Raw genomic sequence first — 27,943 nt, forward strand, 5'->3', positions numbered from 1 at the left:
GGATGTGAAGAAAGTGGGGATCTCACACACTGTTTCCGGGAGGGTAAATTGGTGCGGCCGCTTTGGAGAGCCATTTGACAATGCCGTATAAAAGCTGGTGATGGGCACAGCCCATTCTGCTCCTAGGTACTGACCTGGAGCTGGGCAAGAAACTCTTTTTTTTTTTTTTTTTATTTTGGTCACGTCACGAAGCTTGTGAGATCTTAGTTCCCCAACCAGGGATTGAACCCGGGCCCTCTGCAGTGAGAGTGCAGAGCCCTAACCACTGGACAACCAAGGAATTCCCAGAAACTCTTTCTATAGTGGGCCAGGGAGGAAATACTTTAGGTTTTGTGGTCTTTGTTGCAACTACACATCTCTGCTTGGGAGTATGAAAGCAGCCTTAGACAATTAGTATATGAACGGGTGTGACTGTGTTCCAGTCAAACTTTATTTACAAAAGCAGGCGCCTGGTTAGATTTCTGCCTATAGTTTGCCCACCTCGGACCTAGGGGGACTCTCCCATGTGTGCATGAGAAGGTTCATGCCCCTCCTGTTTGTGATAGTGAAACCGAAAGCAACCTCTATCCATCGCAGAAAAATTCATAATCTATGGTATAAATACAATGAAATGCTCTATGTATAAACATGGATAAATCTCAAAATCAAAATGAGGAGTGAAGAAAGCAAGTTGCTGAAGGAAGTAGTGTGTGATGGTTAATTTTATGTGTTAATTTGGCTGGGCCATGGTGCCCAGAGATTTGGTCAAACATTACTCTGGATGAGATTAACATTTGAATTGGTGGCTCTGAGTAAAGTGGCTTGTCTTCCACAACGTTGGCGGGGACTCATCCAGTCAGCTGAAGGCCTGAATAGAACAAACTATTCTAAACTATTCTGAACTGAGGTCCCCAGAGCCGGCAGATGGCCTTTGGACTTGACCTGGAACAACAGCTCTTCCCTGGATCTCCAACCTGCAGGCACCTTGATTTCGGACTTCTAGCCTCATTATAGTGTGAGCCAATTCCTTAAAATAAATCTCTCTCTCTCTAGAAACATCCTATTGGTTCTGTTTTTCTGGAGAACCCTGACTAATACACAGTGTAATACAATTGAATATAAAGTTTAAAATCATGCAAAACAATCCTATAAAGGATTTATATACATATATAGTAAAATTGAAACAACACTTTTGGGAATGATAAGTGCCAAATGTAAAGCAGTGGTGGCCTCTGGGGAGGGGAATGGAATCAGGACGGAGCAGCACAAAGGGTGTTTCAGTTGTATCTGGAATCTTTGATTTTGTGTTTTTAAAAGAGGTCTGTAGCAAATAACATTAAGGTGGACACTTTTGGATGTTGGGCACCCCTTTATATGTGTTTGACATATTTCATGATTAAGAAGAATGAGATAACGTCACAAAACAACGAGGCAACGAAAATCAGTGCAGTGACTGGCATGCCCTAGGCCCCTATCATGTAGAGCAAGAGTGGCTGGAACAGTTGGAGAAGGCAGGTCAGCGGTGGTGGGAGACCACTAGGTGGAGCGCAGAGGGACCTCTAGAGCTCCAGAAGAGGCTTCTGGGCAGCGCGCATGAAGATGGAGCGGGTTTCTCCCGGCGTGCGAGAGGGATGGAGCAGCGCGGTGTGCTGGGGCTAGGAGATGGCTGCAGAGGCGTGGGCCGGCCCCGTGGACATGGCCACGGTCACGTGGGCTCAGAGAGGCACTTTGTGTTTACCGGGAGGAGGCCCTGCAGAAATAGTTATCCTCGACTACCCTCTGACAAGATTTGTTTCCTGGGCGCTTGCCAACATCGGAGGAATTTGTGTTGCTCAGAAATACGCCTTGTTGAGGCTTAAACCGGATTGCGAACTTCTCTTCCCTATTTCAGGTGCGGCTGCTAGAGCAGACACTGTCAGCGCTCGGCCACATCCCCTCGGATTGTTTTTTCCACCCATTTTGCGCCTGTGGGTTCCCTGTGCTTTCACTTCCCGGGGTCCGCTGTCGGGGCTTTTTTTGGAGCAGTGCCCTCCGGCCAGCAGAGCCCACTTTTCAGTTCCCTGGGCGAGTCCTCTGGGAATGACTGACAGGCAAGGGGTGTGAAAGCCCCTTGCTTGGGGTTGGGACAACTCTGAGGTGGAACTTGCCCTCCTGAGTTGCCCTGAAGCTGGCCCTTGGCCTGAGATGGTTTGCTTGCTCCCTCCTCCCTCACAGGCTTCCCGGGGACACCTCCATAATATGCCACCTGGTAGAGTCCTAGACTTGGGGTCTGCCTCTTGGGAATCCATCTAAGACAAGTGTATTTCTCATCCCAGAAACTCTCCAGGGTCAGGATGCTGCGAGCTGTCGTCCATCTAGAGGGTTGCTGGGCACACGGGCTCTGGAATCAAACTACCCAAGCTGAAAGTCTTGTCTCTGTCACCTCCTAGCTGTGTGACCTTGCAAAAGTTATTTAACTGTTCTGTGCCTCAGTTTCCTCATCTTTATTTTATTTTTTTAATTTTATTTTTTTATCGAAGTATAGTTGTTTACAATGTGTTAGTTTCAGGTGTACAGCACAGTTGTTCAGTTATGTGTGTGTATGTATATATATATATATTCTTTTTCAGATTTTTTTCCCTTATAGGTTATTACAAAATATTGAGTAGAGTTCCCTGTGCTATACAGTAGGTCCTTGTTGGTTATCTATTTTATATATATTAGTGTGTATATGTTAATCCCAAACTCTTAATTTATCCCTCCCTCTCCCCTTCCCTTTTGGTAATCATAAATTTGTTTTCTATGTCTGTGAGTTTCCTCTTCTTTAAAAAGGGGGTCATAAAAGTATGGGCCTCATAAAGCTGATGTGAGGTCAAATGAGTTAGGATATGCAAGAACCTCAGAACAAATCCTGGCATATAGTAAGTGCTCAATAAACGTTACCTTTGTTACCCTTCACTGGAACTTAAGGGACACTTAAGGGCAATCAGGAATTAATATGCTTTACCCCTGAGCCTGTGTCTGCTAATTTAATTTAATTAACCCAGGCTAATTTAATGAAGGGGACAAATAACCTCAATTTATTTGTTATGTGGACACATAACCTCAACTTATTATGACGGTGTAGAATGGACCGGTCAGTAGATTGGCAGGGTGGGTGTGGGGCTAACAGTCTACTGAAAGAACTCTAGAAGAATCCTCACTTTTCCTTTGCCTGAGACTCCACCCCACTTCCCACGCCCGAGGCTGTTTGAAATACAGGAAGGTGGGTTTGGACACCGTGTCCAGGAATGGGATTGGATAGGGAGACAATTAGGGAAGGGAGAGAAATGCTCACTCATTCTTGTGTGAACATCAGCAAGAAAGAGGGGACAGAACTCAAAGTATTAGACTTGGAACAGGAAACCGAGTTCCAGTCTTGGCTCTGGTTATCACTAGACACGGATTTCTCATCTCTGAGCCTCAGTTTCTGCCTCTGTAAAAGGGGGTAATAACACCAGTTCTGCTACTCCACAGAAAGGCTGTGAGGATCTAGGGGGATGCAGCAGAGAACATGCAGGGTACTGTGCGCGGCTGTGCTCTGCAGTCCTACAGACGGCGCCAAAGCAAGGTGTTAGGAGAACACGGCCAGTGCATGTTCTTGGAAATTATCCTTGGAAATCCCTTAGGAGGGTGCCATCTGGGGGACCCACAGTCAATACCTCCAGCACAGACGGGGTTTTTCTTCATATGAAACAGTTGACTTAAAAGAGGAGTCATGCTATCTGGAAAGCTCCTCTCTTGAAACACCTATCATGCTCAGCAAGGCATATCCCTCACACCAGGAGGGACCCGTGGGAAATGAGCCTGTTGAAGAGGAAGCAAATTCACGCCTTCCACCTCTTGGGCACAGGGCACATCCTCACTGAGGGAGCAGAACGCCAGCACCAGTTAAATGGTGTCTGTCTCCCCCACGCTTGCTTAAGGTATAGCCCTGTAGGAGACGCAGGGCATTAGAGCAGGAAGTAGAGCGCTGAGTTGCCGGGCTGCCTTCCACGCTGGGGGTGAGGCCCTGTAGACTTCTCTGCCGTCAGCTTTCAGGAAGCCTCAACTCAGAAATACCATGACGCAGTTTTAGAATGCAAAGGGCTCTCAGAGATCATGCAAGGTGAAGAACTAAGGCACAGAGAGGCGTGACGGCCGACCCCAGGCCTCACAGCAGGCCCTTCTCTCTCTCTTTTTTTTTTTGCGGTACTCGGGCCTCTCACTGTTGTGGCCTCTCCCGTTGTGGAGCACAGGCTCCGGACACACAGGCTCAGCAGCCATGGCTCACGGGCCCAGCTGCTCCACGGCATGTGGGATCCTCCCGGACCGGGGCACAAACCCGTGTCCCCTGCATCGGCAGGCGGACTCTCAACCACTGCGCCACCAGGGAAGCCCAGGCCCTTCTCTCTTTAGCGACCGCAGCCAGCACTCATGGGAGAACCGTGGGCCTTGACCAGAGACGCAGGGCTTCAAACCCTGTCTTGGTTAGTTGGGGATGTGTGTGCTCTAAAAGAAGTCCCTGTTTGTAGAATGGGGATGAGGAAACTTTCTCCCCAGAGTAGCAAGGTGATTAAAAGATGTGCATGTGTAGCAGAATGTTAAATTGCTTGAGCCCAGACGGGGAAGCCACTTACCCCTCTTTCAGTGCCCAAGGGTGCACCCGCCCCGGTAGCAAAGGCGGAACCCGCGACAGGCATGGCGGCCTGGGATCCGCAGAGCGGGGTCCTGGCAAGAGGGCACCTGTGGGGTGGGGGAGGCCGTGGGGCCCCAGCCGAGGAGTGGCTGGTCCAGCGGGGGAGCGGGGGTCTCAGCAGAGCTCATAAAAATGTCCCCAGGAGAAGGAATCTGGTTTGAACTACAGCCAGACCCAGACGCTGGGAAGCCACCTTACAGCAGCATATCTGGAAAGGACTTTGCTGCCCTCCTTTCCACGCCTTCCTTCCTGCTTACACTCTGGCTGTGTTAGAAACAGCAGGGGGAGTCGGGGTGGGAGAACGCTGGTCCCCACCTTGGAGGGGAGAACGAGGGTCCACAGGTTGAATAATAGTTGACTAGCTGTGCTGTTTACTGGATTGAGACAGTGTTTTGTGACTTAGAACGAGCACAGAATTTTTAATTACTTATAAGTGATCAGAAAAATCCTGAGACCATCCATGTTCTCAACCACGGGCAGGAGACAGTATTTATCTCACACTGAACACGTTGAAAGGGACCTTGGAATAAATTCCTTTCAAACCAAAGCTGATTTTGTAAGTGGACCTCGTGAGTCCCTCCTGTTCAACACACAGTTGACATCCATCACACGCCCAACGCTGTGCTTGGCATACGGCAGGCTCTCAACAATGTGTGGATTCATTTATTTACTCCTCGTCCCTCTTGGATCTCCAGGTCCTGGAGGCCAAGAATTTTGACTCTTTAATATCTGAATTCCATAGTGCCTGGTGCAGAGTCAACCCATCAATGCCTGAGGAATGAACAGAATAAAAAGGAATTCTGTGCCAGCTCCACAGCAGCCACCATGACAAAGGTTACACTGTCGAGCCTGCTGGTGAGGAAGGAGGCGGGGCCAGCTCGCACCAACATCACTAAGATCCTGGAGTTACATGTGACACTAATTACACCCACAGGCTGAGGAGCTGCAGCCTAATCTCTGACACTGACAGAGGCTTTTCCCACTCGTCTTATTCTCCTTAAATTTCAAAAGAGTGGGGGTCATGATGGCAGGTGTAATTATCTGTCCTTTTGTAGATGCAGAAGCTGAAGGTGGAGAGATTAGGGACCCAGGCAAAGCCTTTGGTGAGCTGAGACTAGGTGAGACTCAGGACCCCTACTCCAAACTCAAGCTCTCACCTAAAACCCAAAGCCACAGAAAATGCAACTGAAAGAGGAAAGGAGGGGGTGGTTTCTCCCACCACAAATGGCAGCAGGAGAGAATAAGACTTGCTGGATAATGTATGCAAAGTCTCAGGGTAAAGTGCAATTTTATGGTTGATGTAGAATCCTCAGGAAATTGGGAGCTGTCGTGGAAATTCTGAAATGAATGCGGGGCGGCATGAAGTGCGTGGCTGGCCTCACCGGATCAGGGTGGCTCCGGCAGGGAAGGGATGATTCTAGGCATCCAGAACTTGGTACAAACCACATTTTGCTGCTGGGTGACTAGGGGTGCAAGACAGTTCCCGGAGCAGCCAGAAGGTGGCGCCACTTGCCAAGGGAATCCAGTCAGAGGCAGCCGCCTGGGGCTCCTCCAACCACTCTGATTTGGCCTGGAGGCCACTCTTGGATTTCTGCCACAAGGTGAGATGTGTCCCAAACACCAAGGGTTCATCTCTGATTGCCCCTGTGCAACTGCTAATTCCTTTTCCCTGGGGTACTGCGGAGTTGGCTGAGCAGATGGTAGTAATAGGAGGGCCTTGCAATCCAAGCAGTTATTATCATTTTAACCACTGCAAACAGTGACGTCAGTTACTACCACAGTTTATCTAGTGCTTGCCCGGCCAGACGCTAAGCCAAGTGCTCTAAGTGAATTATTTAATTCCCATGACAATCCTGTAGAGTAAATATTATTATTCATATTTTACAGATGAGAATGTTGAAATTCATAGAGGCTAAGAAATTTGTTTTAGGTCACAAATCCAGTCAATGGCAAAGTCAGAATTTGAATGCAGTTCTTTTGGACTCTGTAGCTTGTGTCAGGAATCACTGTGATGCACTGTCTCTGTCTGTCTTCCTCCCTCCCTCCCTCCCATGCTTTCCGCGCACCTGGCATTGTGCCAGGGGTTAGATTCAGGACCTGTCGGACTATACCTCTGCTTTTGGTGATGAATGACAGCAGTGGGCCATGGGAGCATGTTGGAGAACAGGAAAGAAGGTTCACTTGTATCTGGTACCACCTTTAGGTCAGGCATGTTGCTGGGCACTGTTTAAGTTGGAAATTCCAGGTGTCTGTTGGTTACATTTAATCTGGGTTTTTGTGATCTCAGATCAGGTGTGGGCTCTGGGCTCTCTCAGTAACCCTCTGACTAACAATGTCTCCCTTCACTGACAGTTAGCAAGGCCTGAGATATATTCTGGCAGGTGTGTGTGTGTGGGGTTCAATAAAACTGCTTCATTAATGCTGGGGCACAGGCCACCACCTGACCCTTGAAAATGAAGGAGGCGGCCAACACGTACTGAACGTTCCTATCCCAGCTGGCCAACTAGCAGAGTCACGATAGATTAGGTAACTGGGCTCATGGGAGGGCAGTTTCTTCCCTTAGACATCCTCCACTGCTTGGGAGTAACAAGGAACTGTGACAGAAAGGTCTAGGGTCAAGGCTTGGGAGAGCAGAGAATTCCACCCTCTCATTTTATAGGTGAGGAATCTTGGAGAGAAAGGGGTTTGCCTCAGGGCACGCAGCCAGTTAGCAGCACAAAGTGAAGACAGACATGGGAGTCAGCTGTATTTGGAATCTTCATGCCATGGAGAGTGTGGTAAAGTGACCACCTGCTCGAAGGAGTTATGAAAGGGAATCTGGCCTATTCCCTGTGTGTCTGCAAGGAGATGTCAGTTTGACCCAATCTCTTCATTTAACAGTTAAGGAAACTGAGGTTCAGAGAGGTGTAGTAACTTGTCCAAGATCACACAGCAACTTAGTAGCATTTACTGTTTCAAGTATATGAATAGTAGTCTCTCGGGCTCTCTGTACCATGGCTGTCTGTACCATGATTTTCCTTTCTGAACCCCAAGCTCTGTGTGGTTTCATAGGATTTGGGATCTGATTTCAAGTGCAAAAGGAAGTGAGGGTGAGGTGGATTAGGTGCAGAAATATTCGCATTTCTGGAACCTTCAAAATGGCATTTGAGGAAATAGGATAAAATGTTGGAAATCAGGACTATAAGGTGATAAAAACAATAGCTATTGTTATGGGTGGAACTGTGTACCACCCAAAAGATATGTTAAAGTCCTAACCCCTACTGAATAACTGTAAATGCAACCTGATTTGGAAATAAGATTTTTGCAGATGTAATCAAGTGGAGATGAGGTCATTAGGGTGGACCCTAGGCCAATGTGAGTTGGTGTCCTTATAAGAGGGAAATTTGGACACTGACACACAGGGAGAAGGAAGGTGGAGACTGAACTAATACATCTACAAGCTAAGGAATGCCAAGGATGTGGCCTCCATCAGAAGGTAGAAGAGAAGCCTGGAGCAGATTCTCCCTCAGAACCCTCAGGAGGAACCAACCCTACTGACACCTAGACTTCCAACTTCCAGCCTCCAGGACTGGGAGAGAATCAAGTTCTGTTGTTTAAGCCACACAGTTTGCGATACTTTGTTTCTGTTTAAAAATTATTATTTTGGCCGCACCACGTGGCACGTGGGATCTTAGTTCCCAACCAGGATCTTAGTTCCCACACGCCCTGCAGTGGAAGTGTGGAGTCTTAACCACTGGACCACCAGGGAGGTCCCTGTGATACTTTGTTATGGCAGCCCTAGAAAACAAATATAATAGAAATAGAAAACCTCTTATTAACTAATTACTTTTCTGGGCACGTCTTTGTTGCTTTAATCACTATTTGTTGTGCATCTACTATGTGCCAGGCACTGTCCAGGGCGCCAGAGAAAGATCAGGGAATAGAGAGGCCAAGTTCCTGCCCTCTGGAAGCTTACTTTCTAGTTCCTCTGCATTACCTGCCAGAATCCTCACAGCAGTTCTATGAAATAGGGATTACCCCCCTCAACTTGCGGTAAGGTCCTCCCATGGGGGAAGGACAAAGCTGGTGGCTCTGTCTGAGGGCACCATGCCGCCCTTCTCAGTCACTGTTCTCCTCATTTACCGCAGAGGCATGCGACTGACTCCCAGGGGAGAAGGTGACACAGGCAGGAGTGTGGGATCCAGCATTTCTGAGGTCAGAGTGGGTCCTGCTTCCCAAAGAAACTGCACCTCGGTCCCAGCCTGGAGAGCCCTGTGTAGCCACTGTGAGGCAGAAACCCTGACGTACCAGCTCTGTCCCGAGCCCTCCCTCCTGCCGCTGAGGACGGGGCTCAGGAAGCCCAGTCTGGCTGGAGGAAGCAAATCCCTGGCCCTGACAGCGGGCAGCGGTGGCTAACAGCTGGGCCACGGCACTGTTGCCTGCACACGAATGCTCACAGAGTATCAGCGACCAGCAAACAGGTACTCTGTGATCCTGGTGGGAGGGCACAGAGACAAGACCACGCCGTGACTGCATCTGAACGGAGAGGCAAGGACGCTCTGTAGCCACACAGACTCAACACGCGCCTTCCAGCCAGCTCCGTGAGGAACTGCTGTTTACCCATGACGGCTCTAGGCCTGCTTCACTCCTGTCCACTGGGTACAAACTGTAAGCTACCCAGTCGTCCAAGAGTCCCCGGTTCCTGACAGCATCAAATGCAGAACAAGTCCTTACTCTTAACTTCCCCCAGATTGCCCAGTACAGGCCCAAACCTCACAACAAGCCCCTTCTAATCCCTCTTCCTGAGACGTCCCAGGTTCCCCCAGAGTTTCTCTCCTGCTGCAGCAAGTGATAAACCTGACTTTGTTCCCATAGCCGTGTGCTCTTGGTGGTCTGCGTGGCTGTAACAGGTGCCTGCCTCACTCCCAGATCCAGGCCCTTGGGGGTCAGCACTGGGGGCCTCCCACTGGGTGTGGCCTCTCACCTCCCAGGAAGACCCCTCAGCTCTTCAAGGGGCTCGTGGATCTAGGTGTGGTGGGAGACGATCACCCCCGCAGAGGACCGGGGCCCCAGCCCAGCAGTCTGTGGGAACCTGTGGTGTAGATGCGCGTTTTCTGAGGGGCACTCCTACCACCCCACGCAGGCGCCCACTGCCCATGCGGAGCTGCACCACGGGGAGTTCCTCAGCTCTGCTCAGAGAGAGAGGTTCTGCCTCCAGGGCCGACTGCTCAGCACATTTTTCTGAGAATTAAAAATCACTGAAAAAGGAAAACAGAAATCCCTAGGGGGCTGCACCATTCTTGACAGCCAAGCCATTAAACTTTCAAGTCCCAGTACCGAGTGGTGTGACAGCTGGAAGGCGCCCAGCCTCACACACCCTCGCTAAAGCCATTAGTTCCAGTTAGAGTGAGTTTGGGTAAGGATCAATCACTGTTTCTGGCAGTTTCTCCCAAATTGAAAGAGGCAGAGAAATGGAGAAAAAGGAGGCTTATCTCAGAGTTTAAACTCCTCTCAGAGAACGGTCCTGGCTGACCACGACTCTATCTTCTCAAGCAGTGGGCACTCAAGCCATCCCTGGCCCATTTACCCTTTAGGGTCTGGGGTCTTTCAAATGAGATTAACAGGAGGCTTTTTCATAAGTTTTGGGGGACAGACAACATACTGAGTTAGTCCTGGGTGGGACACTAACTCAATGAGGAACTTAATCTCTGTGGGCCTCAGTTTCTTTGTCTATAAAATGGGTGTTATGGCCTGCAGTGTGTCCCCTATCCCAGTTAACATGTTGAAGTCCTAACCCCTAGTACCTCAGAATGTGACTGCATTTGGGGAGAGGGCCTTTAAAGAGGTAAGTTAAAATGAGGTCACCGTAGTCTGATATGACTGGTGTCTTCATAAGACAAGCAAATTTGGACACGGGTGTAGAGGGAAGACCACAAGAAGACACAGGAAGAAGATGGCCACCTATAAGGCAAGGAGTGAAGCCTCAGAGGGAACAATCCTGCAGACACCTTGATCTCAGACTTCCAGCCTCCAAGACTGTGAGAAAATAAGTTTCTGTAGTTTAAGCCTTGCAGTATCACCCAGTCTGTGTTACTCTGTTAGGCGGCCCTCGCAGACTGATCCAGTGGGCATTCCCCCAACTTCCTGGGTGACACAGACATTGTCGAGAGAATCCATTGAGGCAGTGAGTAAAAGTTCCTGTTAATACTTGCAGGTGTCATGCAGAAATGAGGGTCGTACTGGAGGCCAGCGGCTCATAGTGACAGTGCGCACAGCTCATCTCCATGGGTCTTATCAGAGAGCAGGATTCTGCTAGGAGACACTGGAGGGAACCGTGCAGAGCCCCAAGGGCACCTGTGCCTGCTCCAGAGGGTGGCTGGGACCTGGGTAGAGCCCCCAGAATTGGGGGTTTTCCCTCTGCAGTGAGTGACTGGCCTGCCTAGCCCGGGGTGTGCTGGGGGCCTCCTGGCTCCCTCCCAGTCACCTGTGGGCACTGAAATCCCACCAGGAGCAATTCGCTCTGCAGGCAGTGCTCCTCAGGGCCAGGGCCAGGAACTTTACTCCCTTGTCTCATTCATACCTCACAGCCACCGATGGGCTAAAAGCTGTTTCCACCTTCATTCTGTACATGAACCAGTGCTAGTGAGTTAAGAGACACATCCCTCCCCAAGTAACAGTCAATTCATTTATCAGATAAACTTCCTCCTCAGAGTGGCTGGGAGCAGGCTGGAGCAGCGGGCCTGAGGCAGGAGATGGATGGGCCCCAGGCTGAGCCGCTGGAGTTGGTCCCCTGTGGACAGACACCACCATGAAGACAACAGCAGGAGGGAAGAGGAGCTGAGCCCTTCCCAGATAAGAGACAAAGAGACCATGTGTCCCTCATTCTGAGGTCCGGGAAAACTTCCTGACTACACATGCGCAGAAAGACTCCTCGGGGACCAAAAGGGGAGGGGGCATCATCCCGTAGTAGGTGATCTCAACCTACCCATAGGCCTCTTCACTAGAATCCATCTTGGCTAAGAGATGCGTCCTCACACTGGGGAGGACGCTGAGTTACACCAGATATACCAGATACGGACTCAGAGCCAGGCAAAGCAAGATGATTGGCCAGAGGAAACCCGGAAGAAATGTCCCATACAAGTGATTCTAGGGCTTCCCTGGTGGTGCCGTGGTTGAGAGTCCGCCTGCCGATGCAGGGCACATGGGTTCGTGCCCCGGCCCGGGAAAATCCCACCTGCCGCGGAGTGGCTGGGCCCGTGAGCCATGGCCGCTGAGCCTGCGCGTCCGGAGCCTGTGCTCCGCAACGGGAGAGGCCGCAACAGTGAGAGGCCCGCGTACCACCAAAAAAAAAAAAAAAAAAAAGTGATTCGAAGTACCACGAGGGCACGACTCTCCCTCTGAGCCCGCCCAGGTGAGTCTATTCACACGTACTCTTTTTACTCCTGATAAACACATTACTTGTTTCACTACTTTCCGTCTCTTGATGAAAATTCATTTCTACAAGGCTGACGGGCAGGGCCTTGTCACTGGCCACTTTCCCTGGTGGTCTAGTGGCCAGGATTCAGCGCTCTCACTGCCGAGGCCTGACTTCAATCTCTGGCTGGGAACAGAAATCCTGCTTCAAGCCACTGCAGGCCGAGGCCACCCGAGATCAGGCCCTTACCAGGAGGGGTGGGAGATGAAGAGGTGACACAATTAAAGGCTGGTGGTGAGGCCTTGTGCTCTGGGCAGCCAGGGAGGGCGAGTGAGGGCAGGGCCTCGGGTGCTCTGGGATGGGGGTGGGGGGTGGGGGTTGGACAGGGGAGGAGGGTGAGGGTTCTTTGCCTCCAGTGTAACTTTGCCCAGAGTCTGCTGAGAGGGGGACTTTCTAACTTTATTTCTCTCTCCAGGCTGTAGTGTTTTGTTTCCCCTAAGACTTATTTAGATGGTTATTCACTGGTCCCTGAAATAAATAAATAAAAATTACCAGTTTTCTGATAGCAGGTCGCTTTTGTGATGGAGTTTTCCACTCCCTGCGCACTGCTTTTCATTACTTACTGATAGTGGCTGAAATAACTTTTCATTTCTCCTGAATAATGCATTTGTGACACTCAGCTCTACCAGCTCATTTACAGCCAGATAAATGAATCTTTATGTGCTTTTCCCCAGCCAGACAACGATAAACTAGGTTTTATTTTCCTAAATTGAGTCCTCAACTTCAGTGGATCAGCATAAACCCTCTGGGGCAACGCCGGGGGCCCTGGATTGCATTCTGCTGGTTTCAGCCATTCTTTGAATAACTCCCCGTACAGAGGCACCACGTGTGTCCTCGGCACTTGCCTGGGTTAAGTTTTAACTTAGTTCTTCTGGAGGGTACAGGCCAGGAGGAGGTCCTTCCTATCGCTCTTGTACACGGCTCTTGAACTTTGTAGGGGTTTCGTCTTGAGAGGAGGCTGTGGAGAAGACTTCCTCCTCCCACCTGGTTGTACTTCTGTGAGCCTGTGGGGACTTCAGCAGCCCTGGACCTGGCTGGAATACCCACTCCCCTCCCTGGCCCTCAGTGACAAGTCACTGGCAGGAGTTTTATTTATAACTTCATTTTCTTTTAAGATAAAACATTCTAACAGTGCAGGAGTCCAAAGTAAGCCTGCTTCTGCCTCTGTCTCCAGTCACCTAGCCCCACACTAGAAGCATCCATTGCCACCAGTTTGTGTGTGCTCCAGAGAGGGTCTGCCCTCCCACCTTGCTTCCTCCCTCCTTCCCTCCTTCCCTCCCTCCCTCCCTCCCTCCCTTCCTTCCTTCCTTTTTTTATTAAACACAAACAGTGGCACACACAGGTTTTGCAGTCTGCCTTTTTATTCAAAAAAATATAGATTGGTGCTAGCTACCCATCAGTACATAGCGAGCTTCCTTGTTCCTTTCTTACAACTGCAGAGGATTCTGCTGCATTATTTAGCCTATGGAGCATTCGGCCTGTTTCTAGTATTTCTCTTCAGGGTTCTGATTTGAAACCTTGAGCCTGCCTGGTTCTGTATTCAGCCCTCACTGCCCAGCCCCTGTGGGCTGCCTTTTGTGCGCTGTGGTGTAACACTCTTGGAATAGAGAGCTGAGGGAGGTGGGGTACAGACCGGGAGAGCTTGGCGCTTGGAGGTGAGACCTGAAAACTGCACGGCACCCTCCAGCCACCCCCTCCCTCCACTAGGAGACCTGACCAGACGCTAACATGGCTTCCATTTGCTCCAGGCCATGTCCCTAGGATGACCCCAGCCCTCTTGAAATGCCTGCCTGAGAAAGCTTAGGCTGCCAAAAGAATTTACTGTTCCAGCCAAAACCTGACAAGAGGCTCCTGACCTACCTTTTCTTAGACGATTGCTTTAGGAAACTTGGAACTGTAAATGCTTTCTCTACTCCTTCAAGATACGAATCTCCAACAACCCAGAATGTTTCCTCCAGGACCTGTGAAATGCAAATAAATATCTGGGTTCCTGTAAGAGGGTATGATGCTAACTTTGGGGGGCACTTCCTCCAATTTGCTCGTGTCATAAAGATATTAGAAGTGTGTTTCTCCTCTGGATAAGCGCCAGGTAGCAAACACGGATGGCCGAATTACCTAGACCACCCTCCCTCAACCTCCTTCAGTGTTCTCAGTTCTATTCTGAAGTCTCTCTACCTACTGCTGTAGTCTGAATAAAACCTGTCTTGCTGATTTTAACAAAGTGTCCAGTGCAGACTTTCCCTTTGACAGCTGGGGAGTCAACCCCACATGCAGATTGCCCTGCAGACGGTCATGCCTGGTCCTGACTCCCAACTTGGTCCATGCCGAGCTTCTGGCAGGTTCGTTGGGTCTCACATTTCATCTCCATTTCCTGGGGCACCTCTGAGGGCTGGTTAGTACCCCACTCATTCTCTAAACTCCTGCAGTGTCTGTGGTTTGAACCACTGATGAATTCATGTATATAAACACAGTTGTTTATGTTGTTACCCACTCAATGTCTCTATCTTCTTGTTTATTCAATTCCACAAACTTTAACTGGGTATTGCTTATGCACCCAGCAATTTATATACATTATTTCATTTAATACCTATGGACCAATTCTAGGAGGTAGATATTCTATCTTCATTTTTATTATGAAAATTTCAAACATATATAAAAAGAAAAAATGGTATAATGGACCCCCATATAACCATCACCAGCTTCAATGATTATAAATGCATGGCCTATTTTCACCAATATCCCCTCACATTTCCTTCCCACCCCAGATTATTTATTTATTTATTTAATTTTATTTATTTTTTATTTTTATTTTTTTTGCGGTACGCAGGCCTCTCACTGTTGTGGCCTCTCCTGTTGCGGAGCACAGGCTCTGGACGCGCAGGCTCAGCGGCCATGGCTCACGGGCCCAGCCGCTCCGTGGCATGTGGGATCTTCCCGGACCGGGGCACGAACCCGTGTCCCCTGCATCGGCAGGCGAACTCTCAACCACTGCGCCACCAGGGAAGCCCCCACCCCAGATTATTTTAAACAAATCCTAGCTATCATATTATTTCTTCTTCAGATATTTCAGTATGGTATTGCTAAATTATGAAGATGCTTTAAGAAAACTACATAACTTCTACAAAGCTAAAAATAACATAGCGCCTAGAAGTTAATAACAATTCCTCAATATCATCAAATATCCAGTGCTTCTTTCCTCAATTATCTGATGTATTTTTTAACAGTTTCCTTGAATAGTGGTCCAAATAATGTCCATTTCAATGGGTTAATGGGTTGATATGTCAGTTTAATCTCTTTTAATTTATAGATACCCCCTCCTCCTACCCATCTCTCTTTTTTCCCCTCACAATTTTTGCTTGTTGAAAAAATTGGCTGTTTAGCCCTGTAGTTTCCCACAGTCAGGATTTGCTGATTTCATCCCCATGGTGTCAATTAACATGTTCATCTGACCTTTTGTATTTCCTGTAAACTAGTAGTTCTATCTTGAGGCTTAATCCCTTGCAATTTTCTTTTCGTTTTTTTTTTGGCAAGACTACTTCACAGGTGGTGGTGTGAACTCCACCACGAGGTGCACATCTGCCGGTCTCTCTTTTTGTGAGATTAGTAGCTATTTGATGATTGTTATTGCCTAGATCCATTATTTTATTATGGTTGCAAAGTGGTGACATTCAAATTCTATTTTAAGAATTATTTTTAGTGATACATATAAATAAAATTAATAATTACTTTTTTTTTTTTTTAGCTGTAATACTTCTACAAAAAGACACTTCCTCTCTTCTTTTTTTTTTTTTTTTAAAACCATGATGTACCTACAGGTCTTATAGGAAAGACAGGAAGAATGCCTGGTTCTTTCTCATTATCTACCAGTTTCCAAAAAATGAGTTGGTTCCCCAGCAGACTCCAAGGTAACAAATTAGTGGGATTTGGCAGGGAGGGATTTAATACTGAGCTCATAGATTTAAACATATTTGATATGTCTCAATCTATTGTAGTTAATATTCCTATTGACCCTTAGACATCTTTGATTAGTGGGAGCTTATTCAAATTGGCTCTTAAGTCTTTTAATGTGACTCTAGTAGTTCTTTATAGTTTTCTTGGGTTCTCAGACTCATCTTGTACATTTCCTGCCCCCAAACCTGGATCTAGCCATTTCTCTAAGGAGCTTCTGTTCTTGTAGTGAAAGATGGTGGTTAGAGACCAAAATCTGAGGCTGAAAATGCTCAGTACTGCTGCATTGGACATTGTTTCTAGGTCTTTTCACTGACCAGAGCTAGGAAATGGATATATATTAATTTTATGTTGACATACACCATGGTTTTATACTGATAATTCCAATTCAAATTCAGGACTAAAGAATTGTCACTAAACTTTATCAACCTTATAACTGTGTCTCCTTTCACCTACACTAAAAGTCTTAGTTCTCAATGACACAAATATATAGTTACTCTTTTGCTTTATCTCACAGTACACGCACCCACACCCCCCCACCCCCACAGGGTCACAATAATACCAACCTATCACCGACAACATGATGTCTGAAATGATTTAAGATTCTTTTAGCAGTACTCTTTTGTATCCCCCTTAGGGATGTACAGTCAAATTACTGTGATTTTAAAAGTCACTTGGAATATTTCTTCTCTGGGTAATTATACCATAAATTTGATACATTGTTGGATTCATTTGTTTCCTTTTCTTTTTGATTTTTAGGGTTTTCTTTTTAAGACTTAATTTTGTTTTATAATTCTGTAAAATATTTGCATGGTTCCAAAGTCATCTCCACATAAAAAGATAAGTTAAAACAACTCTAGTGTCTGTTCCTTTTCCCTCTACCCTCCTCCTGTAAGTGATCATTTAAAAACATTATGGTATTTTTTTCTATTATAAGCAAATACGTATGACATGAAGGGACTTATATCCCTTCCTCTTTCTTAGGTAAGTGGTAGAATGACATACATATTCTCTCCACCTTGCTTTTTAACTCAACGATATATCCTTGAAGTGATCATTCCATAATAGTTACAGAGCTATTCCTCATACCTTTTGTGGATTTATCATTGCATATTCAACTAGTCCCCTATTGATAGGTATTTGGGTTGTTTCCTGTCTTTTGCCATTATTCATAGGATTGAAATAAATAGTCTTATGCATACTTCTTTTTTATTTTTTTTTGCGGTACGCGGGCCTCTCACTGTTGTGGCCTCTCCCATTGCGGAGCACAGGCTCCGGACGCGCAGGCTTAGCGGCCATGGCTCACGGCCCCAGCCGCTCCGCGGCATGTGGGATCTTCCCAGACCAGGGCACGAACCCATGTCCCCTGCATCAGCAGGCGGACTCTCAACCACTGCGCCACCAGGGAAGCCCTTATGCATACTTCTTGTTCACGTTTTTGCCAATGTGTCATTGGGAGAGATTCTTAGAAGTGGGATTGCTGGATCAAATTCAATATACATAAATGCATATAAATTTGTCTAGAAATTGCCGAATTCTTCTCTACAAGTGGTTGCAACATTTTCTATTCCCATTAGTACTGTCTGAACTTCCCTGGAGCTTCACCAACAAAATAGATTGACATATTTGTGGAGTTTTGCCAATCTGATAGGTGAAAATGGTATCTCAGGTAGGTTTTGTTTTATTTTTATATTTCTCTATCATGAGTGAAGTTGAGCAAACTTTTGTATGGTTAAGAACCATTTTCATTTAATTTTAATTTCAAATGTCTCTTTATATCTCTAGCTTATTTAAAAATGAGAGTGTTGCTAGCTTTTTTTTTTAAACCTCAAATTTTAAATGCTGTTTATAGAATAGGGATATTAACACTTTATATTCTAAGTTGCAAATACTTCTTTTTTAGTTTGCCATATATCTTTCAGTTTTGCTTATGGTGTTATATGGCAATGTAAAATTTAAAAAAATTTTGGTAATCAAATTCATCAGTATTTTAAAAAATCAATAAATTGCTTTTAGATTTTGAATTGTATCAAGAACGAATGTTCCCACAACCAAGTTATAAAGGAATTTAGCTTTGTATGGCTTCCTCTTTTTTTTTAAATTAATTTATTTATTTTTGGCTGCACTGGGTCTTCGCTGCTGCACGCGGACTTTCTCTAGCTGCAGTGAGCGGGGGCTACTCTTCATTGCGGTGCAAGTCTTCTCATTGCAGTGGCTTCTGTTGTTGCAGAGCATGGGCTCTAGGCGTCGGGGCTTCAGTAGTTGTGGCGCATGGGCTTAGTTGCTCCGCGGCACGTAGGATCTTCCCGGACCAGGGCTCGGACCATGTCCCCTGCATTGGCAGGCAGATTCTTAACCACTGTGCTACCAGGGAAGCCCCACGGCTTCCTCTTTTACATTTAAATCTAGGATGCATTTAGAATTGATCCTAGAATACAGTGAGGGATGGATCCTATTTTATTATTTTCCTTATGACTATCCAGTTTCCTGAATACCACTTGCTGAAAAGACGCTGCCTTTAACAATACTAATTTCCATATACAGTGGGTCCTACTTTTAAATTTTGTTTTAAGTTCCATTGGCCTTCCTATCCCTCATGTACTTTAATGCTTTAACGATCGAGACTTTCTAGTATGTTTTATTATCTGGGAGTGCTTTCCCTTCCCCTTGCTCTTCTTTTTTTAGTTTTTCTTCTTGGCTCTTCTTGCCTTTTTGTTCTTACAAATGAAGTTTATGATAAGCCCATCTACTGCTAAGAAAAAACAACTGTGGTATTTTAAAAATTAGGATTGCATTAAATTTATAAATTAATACAGAGAACTGACATCTTTATACTATTGAGTCTTTATATTTGAGCACATGGTATTTCTTTCCATTTGTATCTTTCAGGAGGGTTTTATTGCAGTCTTATATAGATTTTGGACATTTTAAAAAATATTTATTAATTTTATTCATTTCTTTTCTTTTTTAAAAAATTTATTTATTTATTTGGCTGCATTGGGTCTTTGTTGCTGGGCAAGGGCTTTCTCTAGTTGCAGTGAGTGGGGGTTACTCTTTGTTGTGGTGTGTGGGCTTCTCATTGTGGTGGCTTCTCTTGTTGCAGAGCACGGGCTCTAGGCACGTGGGCTTCAGTAGTTGTGGCACGCAGGCTCAGTAGTTGTGGCGCATGGGCTTAGTTGCTCCATGGCATGTGGGATCTTCTCAGACCAGGGCTTGAACCCATGTCCCCTGCATTGGCAGGCAGATTCTTGACCACTGCCCCACCAAGGAAGTCCCATTTATTTTCTTCTTTTTTTTTTTTTTGGCTGCATTGGGTCTCAGCTGTGGCGTGGGCTCCTCGTTGTGGCATGCAGACTTCTCTCTAGTTGTTGCGTGTGGGCTTTTCTCTAGTTGTTGCATGTGGGTTTTCTCTCTCTAGTTGTTGTGCAAGGGGTTCAGGGTGCGTGGGCTCTGTAGTTGTGGCATGCGGGCCCTTCAGTTGAGGCATGCGAGCTCAGTAGTTGTAGAGCGTGGGCTTAGTTGCCCCGCGGCATGTGGGATCTTAGTTCCCTGACCAGGGATCGAACCCGCATCCCCTGCATTGGAAGGCGGAGTTTTTACCACTGGACCACCAGGGGAGTCCCAGACATGTCGTGTTAAGTTTATTTAAAGGTATTTCATTTTATTTTTTGCTATCATAAATGAGATTTTCTCTTCCATTATATCCTTTTTCGTTGTTTATAGATATGAGGGGCATTGATCTTTATTTCTTTTTATAATCTGCTACTTTACTAAAATCATATTATTGTTTGTTGTAAAATTGTCACATGGAACCTTTTGGACTCTCCAGAAAGACCAGCATTTTCCCTTTTTTGTTCCAGTTCTTGGTGCTTTCTCTTCTATGATCGCATTGACTACTACCTCTGACCAATGTTACGTAGTAGTAGAGATAGTACACATCCCTTTCTTTTTAATTTCTGCAGGAAGGGCACTAGTGTTTTCTTCTCAGAGACAATTTATGATTCAAGAAAGTCTCCAAACATCCTCATTATCCAGATGAGGTATCAAGATACAGAGATCAAGGAAGAACTTGCCTCGAGGTCATGTGAGGCCTGAGTTTGACCTCAGGGCTCTCTGGTTTCATAATCCCCAGTCTTTGCAGCACACCCTCTGTTTTTAATTATCTAGATTCCTCTGTCCCTTTCCTCAACACGGACCTCATATTTTAACAGATCTTAAGAGATTTAAGAGTGGCTGAGCTCCGCGTATGGGAAGGGCACAGAGGCCCCGAGTAACAGGACTCAGTCTCTCCCCTAATTTCTTTAGCAATTCTGCTCCCTCCCAGACACTCTATGCAGCAAAAACAAGAGCCCCCAGGAAACCACCTTTCTTAGAAAGCAGCTTACTGACCACCTGTATTACTCAGTCAAGAGCCTCAAGCCTCCTTCCCCTCCCCTGCTCCGTCGGAGGATTTTTTCAGTCTTACACAGCACTCTCCCTCAGAGGAATTCTCAATATATTTTTCTCTGTATGGTTACATTTCTAATGATACTTCAGTGTCCCTTATAGACCGGCTAACAGAGTAACTATCTTACTGGCCTCCTCTCACTAAAGAAATTGTATTTCTTGAGCAGTAGACTGCGTGGTTTGTCTTGGGTAAATGCATTCAAGCTTTTGCAGGCTCTAAAACTGCTCAGTTCTTTCTCCCTCCCCCTTTCAGGGACACCAGGTTGTGAATCACAACAATGACCCTGTTGCCTTTCATTTTATTCAGAGGGGAGGATTCTTCTCGTATCTTTTATTTAAAAACCTGCTAGGACCACAAGTGCTGTGGGGAGAGAAACCTGGCCCAGACCTAGATTGCCTAAGTTTCCAGCTATTTCCCCAAATAGGTAGATCCCCAGAGTATGGGGTCTCTTTCTCTGCAAGGGACAGAAAGTGGGACTGTGAGAGCAGGGAAAATATTCAGATCAGGCCCATTTAAAATTCTAATCCTCTTGCCTTTCAATAATTTTGATTTCTCCTGTACTCCAGCTGACAGCCTCTGCTGTTGGAGCTGTAAGCCACTGGTTTCTCCCATGGAGACCCCTAAATTCGATGGAGATTTAAGCCGCCACGTTCCCTTTTCTTTCCCAGGCAGCATCTCCGCGGACTTGGCCTCCGCCCGCTCCGTGTGCTTTGAGACTCTGTGGCTGCACCTCCTCCGTCCCCATTCTCCTTTTATCTGCAGCTCCGAGGAAGGGAGGCGGCTAATTCCAACCTTGTGTTTGACCTGTTTGAGGATGAAAGGGCCTGATGTTGCTGCCAGAGCTTATTATCAGTATTATTCACTTGGCAAGAAAAGTCAGAGCACTCAGCAAAGCCAGAGAGGGAAAGGACCACCTTTTGCCCGAGCAGTGTGCTGGTGCCCAGGTCCTCCTTGGCCTCTGTGGCCACCACCTGGGAATTCTTCCGTTTTTACTGCTTAGTAGAAGTATCAATAGCTGAGAGGGTCTAACAGAGCTGAGTCACAGAGAGAGAGAGATTTGGACTTGAAAAGGAACTTCATATACATTTAACTCTAACTAGGACCAGCTCCATAATTTGTGGGTCTCAGTACAAAATGAAAATATAGAGCTCCGTGTTCAAAAAGCAGGAGAAAGGGGGCCTTTAAAGGTACTAAAATTTTCCTTTCTTCCTGGTTTTTCTCTTGACCTATCATGGTCAGTTTTGCTGTTTAATCTTGCAATCCCTTGAGCATAGGGATAGTCAAGGGGCAGGTGCAACCCTCAAAGGCACCCAGGGGGCTGTGCCACATGATTTGGGGCACAGTGTGGCCCACTACTAAGGGGTTACCCTTCCTGCCAGCCACTGGACTGAGGAGCCAGGCCCTGGCCAGGGATGGGGAAGGCCAGCCAGGCATCTCCCTTTCCTATAGACTGGCCACCCTAATCCATGGGGGACAGGAGACCCCCAAAAGTACTGAACCTCAGTGCTACTCTGTAGGCATCTGGATCTAGTGTAGGCCAAGAGGCTCACCCTTTCCCTGTCAGTTGCCTGCTGAGTGCACCATGGTGCTGCCAGCCCTGGATCTGCGCCCCACCCAACATGCCACCCTGACCCTCCCCGCCCCTGTGACCAGGCCTCTGCTGGGGGTGGGGCAAGGCGGGGAAGGTCAGATGAGGCCTTGGGTTTCCAGGGGTCATGGGACCTGGCTGTCCCAGGGAGACAGGGACCCTGTTTGAGCCAAGGCTCCAAGTTCCTGACACATGCTTCATCATGCCATTGGACTTCACTTACAAAATACAGATTCAAAGATACAGCTAGTGAGAGTTTCAAGATGGTGGCTACTGAGTCTTAAATCCCAACTTTGGGGGCCTTCAGAGCTCAGGTTCCATAGGGCTGTACTCGGCCCATACCTGTGAAGCTGTCCCTGACTCTGACCCTAGTTCTTCCAAGGCTCACAAACTTATACAGTGAAAGAGGATGGAGACAATTTCCTCAGGCTGCTTTCCCGACCCTGCTATGGTGTGAACCCCTGAGTCCCCGTTCTGGGCTGCTTTCCATGCTGTGGCTTTTCCCACAGTGGCAACAATCTCTTTCCCCCTCTCACCTTTGTTTTTCTGAATATGTGCCTTTGTCTCCTCATGGTTGGTGGGTGAAAGCTCTTGGTGGGGGTGGGAGAGCCCCCTTCCCAGAAAGGCTCTGGGAGCTCTCAGTTAACACTGCCCTGTCCCCTTCCAACCTTTTGTTCTCTTTTCACAAACAGCTACAGAAGTGTTGGACATAAAAGGAAATCATGCTTGTCACTTGTTCTGAACTTCCCCATGGCTCCTGCAGCCTGGTTTGAGAATGTGCCGCTGAAATGGACTTCCAGCCCAACCTGCTCTTGGGAGACAGAGGCCCCTGTTGGATTTTGTTAGGGGCCCAGGCTAAGGAGGAGGTGACGTGTCTCTCTAGGTGCCCAACCACCATTCAGCCCCTTCAGGGCTCAGTAACTGAGAGCTTGATCCCAAGCCTCAAGCCCAGTGCTGGTCCTGAGGAGTCAAAGGTCAGGGAGGGCTTCACAGTAGAGGTGCCACTGAACTGGATTGAAGGGTGAGGAGTTCTGCTGGGTGCACAAGGGCGGGGAGGTGGTTGCAGGTGGAGGAAAATGGGCTTCCAAGGGGCGAGGGTAAGGGAGCGTTGTGAAGGGTAAGGAATGCGGGGGCAGGTGTTTGGAAAGATGGGCAGGAAGCTCCAGGCCAAGAAGTCCAAGTGAGGGCAGAGGAACAAGAGTTTTCGGCTTCTGGATCCCAGCAACCGCCAGCACGTGTGGCTGCCTCTGAGACTCCGTGAGGAGGAGGCGACCCTTCCAGAAATAATTGGGCTGTGGAGGTGCGGGGGGCTGAGCTCTAGGCCGGGAACGGGGAGAGGGCCTGGGGGGGTGTTGGGTCCTTCCTGAGCAGGGAGGCAGTGGGGCCTGCCCCTCAGTGGGAAGGGTGTTGTTTCTCAGTGCCCAGAAGTTGGGCCTACCGTTTGGGGACAGAGAGGGCTTAGGAGGGAGCTGTCTCCCCAGGTTCTTGGGTGATGAGAGGACACTGTTGGTGGTGGGGGGGGAAGGAGTCCTGCTAATAAGGCCCTGAAGGGAGCCATGGCTCCAACAGCAAGCCCTTGGCCAGAGGCCCAGCGCCCGGGGGCAAGTGCTCTGACTGAGGATGCCACACTGCACGTGCACAGCCCCTTTTCACATCTTATTTCATTTCATGCTCATAACGGCCCATTCTACTGGTGAGGTGTTCGTCCATTTCAAAGGCGGGGAAAGGGAGACATGGAGCAGATGAGTGGGTGGTCCATGTGAGTGGCAGAACCAGGATTTGAAGGGAGGTCCCGCTCATCATTGAGCATCGATCGTGTACGTGGCTCTAGGTATCCGTAGTGCCAGGAATGTATTTCTAGGCTGTTAGTCCCTGATTTTACTCTAGGTATCTGTAGTGCCAGGAATGTATTTCTAGGCTGTTAGTCACTGATTTTACTAAATACATTACATTCAGTTAACCCCCTAACAGCCCTGTGTAGCAGATAAAGTGATCCCCAAATTGCAAATGAGGAAACAAGTTCAGAGAAGTTAAGTAACTGATGCAAAGCCACCCAGCTAGTAGGTAGCAGAGCCAACAAACAGCCAAACGCAGGTTCCCCTGACCCCCAGCTTGTGCCCTTTCTATTTGTCTAAGTGATCCTGGACTGTGAGGGTCTAGACACGCAAATGACACAGGACAACATGGTAGCTGCCTCAGTGGATGTATGTGCAGGCTGCCAAGCGATTGCAGAAGGAGCAGGAAAGCAGCTCAGAGGAGTAGCCAGGTCGAGGGCATGTGGTGTGTTCACGGCCTCCCAGGTGGGTAGTGTGGCTAGGATGGAGGTGGCTTCGGAAGGGCCTTGTGGACTGAGCCCCGGGCTGTGGATTGTGTCCTGTTGGTTAGGAGGAGCCCAGAGGGTTTGGGGCAGGGACATAATGCAGTCAAATTGCACATGTCCAAACGAGCATTCTGGTGATGGGGTGGAGAATACGGGTTGGAGAGCAGGTATCAGCAAAGCCATCTTAGAGCCAAATGTGGGTCCGTTTTGCAACAGCAACAGAAAAAAAATCGTGTGTCTATCTCAGATATGTAGAATTTTCTTTTCTCTTTGATGGAACAGAGCTAAACATGGCTGGAGGACTGGGCTGTGTGATACAGAAATAACTCCACTTTATAGGTTGTTCTAACTGTATCTTCAAGTCCATGTTTTATAAAAGAGGAAAAAGAGAACTCTGTATTCATACCTAGAATCTCACTTAGAGTCACCTGAAAGGAAAATGACCCCCATAGGGGGGCTGACTGTCTTGGCATCCAGCCCACAGCACTGTGCCTGTACTGCTCTCACTGTGCACTTCTCTAATCTGTAGGCTACCTGCAGGCAGGACCTATGCGACTTATTTATCTATATGGACTTGCTGGAATACCCACAGTGTTATTATACCCATTTTACAGATAAGGAAACTGAGGCTCAAAGAAGTTGGGTAAGTTGCCCAAACCTCTGGAGCCAGACCAAGTCAGTCTCTGTTGAGTATGGACTAGGTTTTGTGGTCATACTTTTTGACCTAGAAAGTGGGATGCCTGACCTCTTGTGAAAAGTCAGTGTGACATCTGAGTGCAAGAAATTGTCTGGCAAATGCTGAAATATTGGAATTTCCAATATCGAAATACTGGAATAGGGGCGTTCTGGTGGTTTACAGGATACAAATATTTGGAATCAGCACTGTTGGAGAGAATCCTGGAGGAATGGCTGTCTGAGATTTGCCAGCTTTAACGCCCCAGACTGCTCTAAGATGGTTCTTCTCACAGCATAGATGGATGCAAGCAGAACAGCAGCTCTGGGGAAAAGCCAAGAGGACAGTGTTGGGTGTCATGCGTACTGTGCTGTCAGCTAGGCACCAGCTGGTGGTGGGGGAGAAGCATCCTGGGGTGAAGTGGGAGGCAGGAGGGGCAAATGGGGAGCCCCTGAGTGTGTGTGCCCAGCATCACCCAGGCACACATGAATGAAGGTCCGTGAGCTCCCCCCATGGGCTGCGTGCTGGGTGCCCCAGGGTGCGAAGGGTCTGAGCTGGCAGTTCCTGGCTGGGCTAGAGGCTGATTTAGCTCAGAGGGATGCCAAGGCCAGCATTTGTGGGAGCGGGGGAGGAGAGAAGCCAGCCACCCACAAAGAGACAGGTGAGCTGTGCAAAGCTGGCTGCGGCCCCAGCGTCAGAACCACAGGCTGCAGGCAGATGTGACAGATGAGCTTAGCACCCTGGAGAGCAGGTCCTGACCAAGTAAGGGACAGAGAGGAAACCTCTGTGCCCTGCCCTGGCCAATAAGGTAGCCACTGGCCACATGTGCCTATTTAAATTTAAATGAATGAAAATGAAAGAAAAATGTTAACTCCTCAGTCTCATTAGCCACAGGTCATGTGCTCAATAGCCAGAGGTGGCTGGTGGCTACCAGACTAGACAGTGAGTATATAGGACATTTCCATCATTGCAGAAGTTCTCTTTGAATGTAAATGATCTCATTAATACTTTTTATATTGATTACATGTTGAAATAACATTTAAAATATTTTGAGTTAAATAAGATATAGTAATATTAACCTCACCTGTTTTTTTTTTACTTTTATTACTGTGGGTAGTAAACTTGTCAATTACCTGCATGGCTCAGATTTCTATGGGACAGCCCTGTATAAACGGATACAGGAACACACCTCCATTTAGCTATTGTTTTTTTTTTTTGTTTGTTTGTTTTACATCTTTATTGGCGTATAATTGCTTTACAATGGTGTGTTAGTTTCTGCTTTATAACAAAGTGAATCAGTTATACATATACATATGTTCCCATATCTCTTCCCTCTTGGCGTCTCCCTCCCTCCCACCCTCCCTATCCCACCCCTCCAGGCGGTCACAAAGCACTGAGCTGATCTCACACCGGTCAGAATGGCCATCATCAAAAGATCTAGAAACAGTAAATGCTGGAGAGGGTGTGGAGAAAAGGGAACACTCTTGCACTGCTGGTGGGAATGTGAATTGGTACAGCCACTATGGAGATCAGTACGGAGGTTCCTTAAAAAACTACAAATAGCTATTGTTTTTAATGCCACATCCATTCAGTGGTATTTCATTTGACGATGGCTGTAAAAACCTGTTCTTAACACAAAGGTTACAGAGTCAGCCCAGGCTGATGGGACAAATGCAAGCTTTGGACCTGGAAACATTGAGGTTCAAATCTCAGCTCCATCTCCCAACTGGCTGTGTGATTTTGGGCACATAACATCTTTGCGCCTCATTTTTTTCATCTAAGAATGCAATCAGTGAATGAGCCTCTGCACAGCATTGCTTTGAACCCTAGAGGAGATAGTGCCTGCACAGGGCCTGGCGTGGGCTTGCCCCCGAGTACACCTCAGTAAATTGTGGGCCCTGTTATTCTTGTTATCGTCATTAACGGTTTTAGCATGGAAGCGTAAGGGGTTAGGGTCAGTCTCTCTGGCCTCAGACCACTCACTTCCCTGCCCCCTGCCTCGGCACCCTTGCTCTCTGATAATGACCCTCCAGAGGTGCAGCAGGCAGCTGTCAGCATCCTCTCCCAGGCACTCACCTGCTGGCAGCTGCTGGTCCATGAGGCCCGGAGGGCACTGCAGCTCTCTGAGCGCGTGGCCTTGCTGTCCAGGTGCATCCGCAGCTGTGCCTCCAACTCCTGGCTGATTTTCTCAAGGGCGTGCACCTTGGCCATGTATTCCACCAGGCAACCCCCCAGGTCCTCGACGGCACTGAGGTCCCTCTCCAGGCCTGGAGCGGGTGCCGTGGCCAGGCCTGAGCTCCGCAGGCCCTGCAGGAAGACGCTGCTGATGCCCAGGGCCCGGCGGGTCACGCGGGCACCCAGGCCACCTGTGCACCCACTGGGTGTCATCCCTACATAGACCCTGGGTGTTCGGGCAAGACCACCCACGGCAATAGTCCTGGAGGCTGGGAGGCTATCCAGGGAGGATGATGACTGTGCTCCCCTGAAGGGTGCCTTGTGCCGCTGGAGCGGCATGCTGGAGCTGGCCCCCGCGGGCGCCTCCACCACCACTCGCCTTGTGCTCATCGCCCCTTCTGCCTCTGCTGTGCCTGGTGGGTTTGCAGAGCCCAGTGGCTTTTGGTTTCCAGCCCCAGCGTCCCCGTGACTTGGCCTCTCTGGCAGCTTCCCTGTGCCAGGGCTGCTTTGTCTGCTGTTTTCCATGAGTTTCCACCATTCACCAAGCTGAAAGGGAAACGGCCCCCCCAGGGCTGTGTGCAGAGAGGCCCTCAGGCGTTCTCCGCAGGGTCATGTGCAGGCTGTGTACGTGTCCTCCTAGATTTTTCTGCGGGTAGTGGGGAGG

The 27,943-nt window shown here is 48.0% G+C and overlaps 1 protein-coding gene across 1 annotated transcript in view; it reads right to left on the reverse strand.

The window, feature by feature from the left end:
* BFSP2 (beaded filament structural protein 2) overlaps nt 1-27,669 on the reverse strand; it is a gene marked incomplete at both ends in the record, with an annotated part of 86,072 nt that extends 58,403 nt beyond the window's left edge. Inside the window, one exon of the mRNA XM_082839290.1 lies at nt 27,181-27,669. Within this exon, the coding sequence (XP_082695416.1) occupies nt 27,181-27,669 (489 nt within the window). The remainder of the gene's footprint in view (nt 1-27,180) is intronic.
* Between the last annotated feature and the right edge of the window lie 274 nt (nt 27,670-27,943).

The sequence above is a fragment of the Leucopleurus acutus genome (assembly GCF_964270905.1).
Source record: "Leucopleurus acutus genome assembly, chromosome: 5".
Classification (NCBI taxonomy): Eukaryota; Metazoa; Chordata; class Mammalia; order Artiodactyla; family Delphinidae; genus Leucopleurus; species Leucopleurus acutus.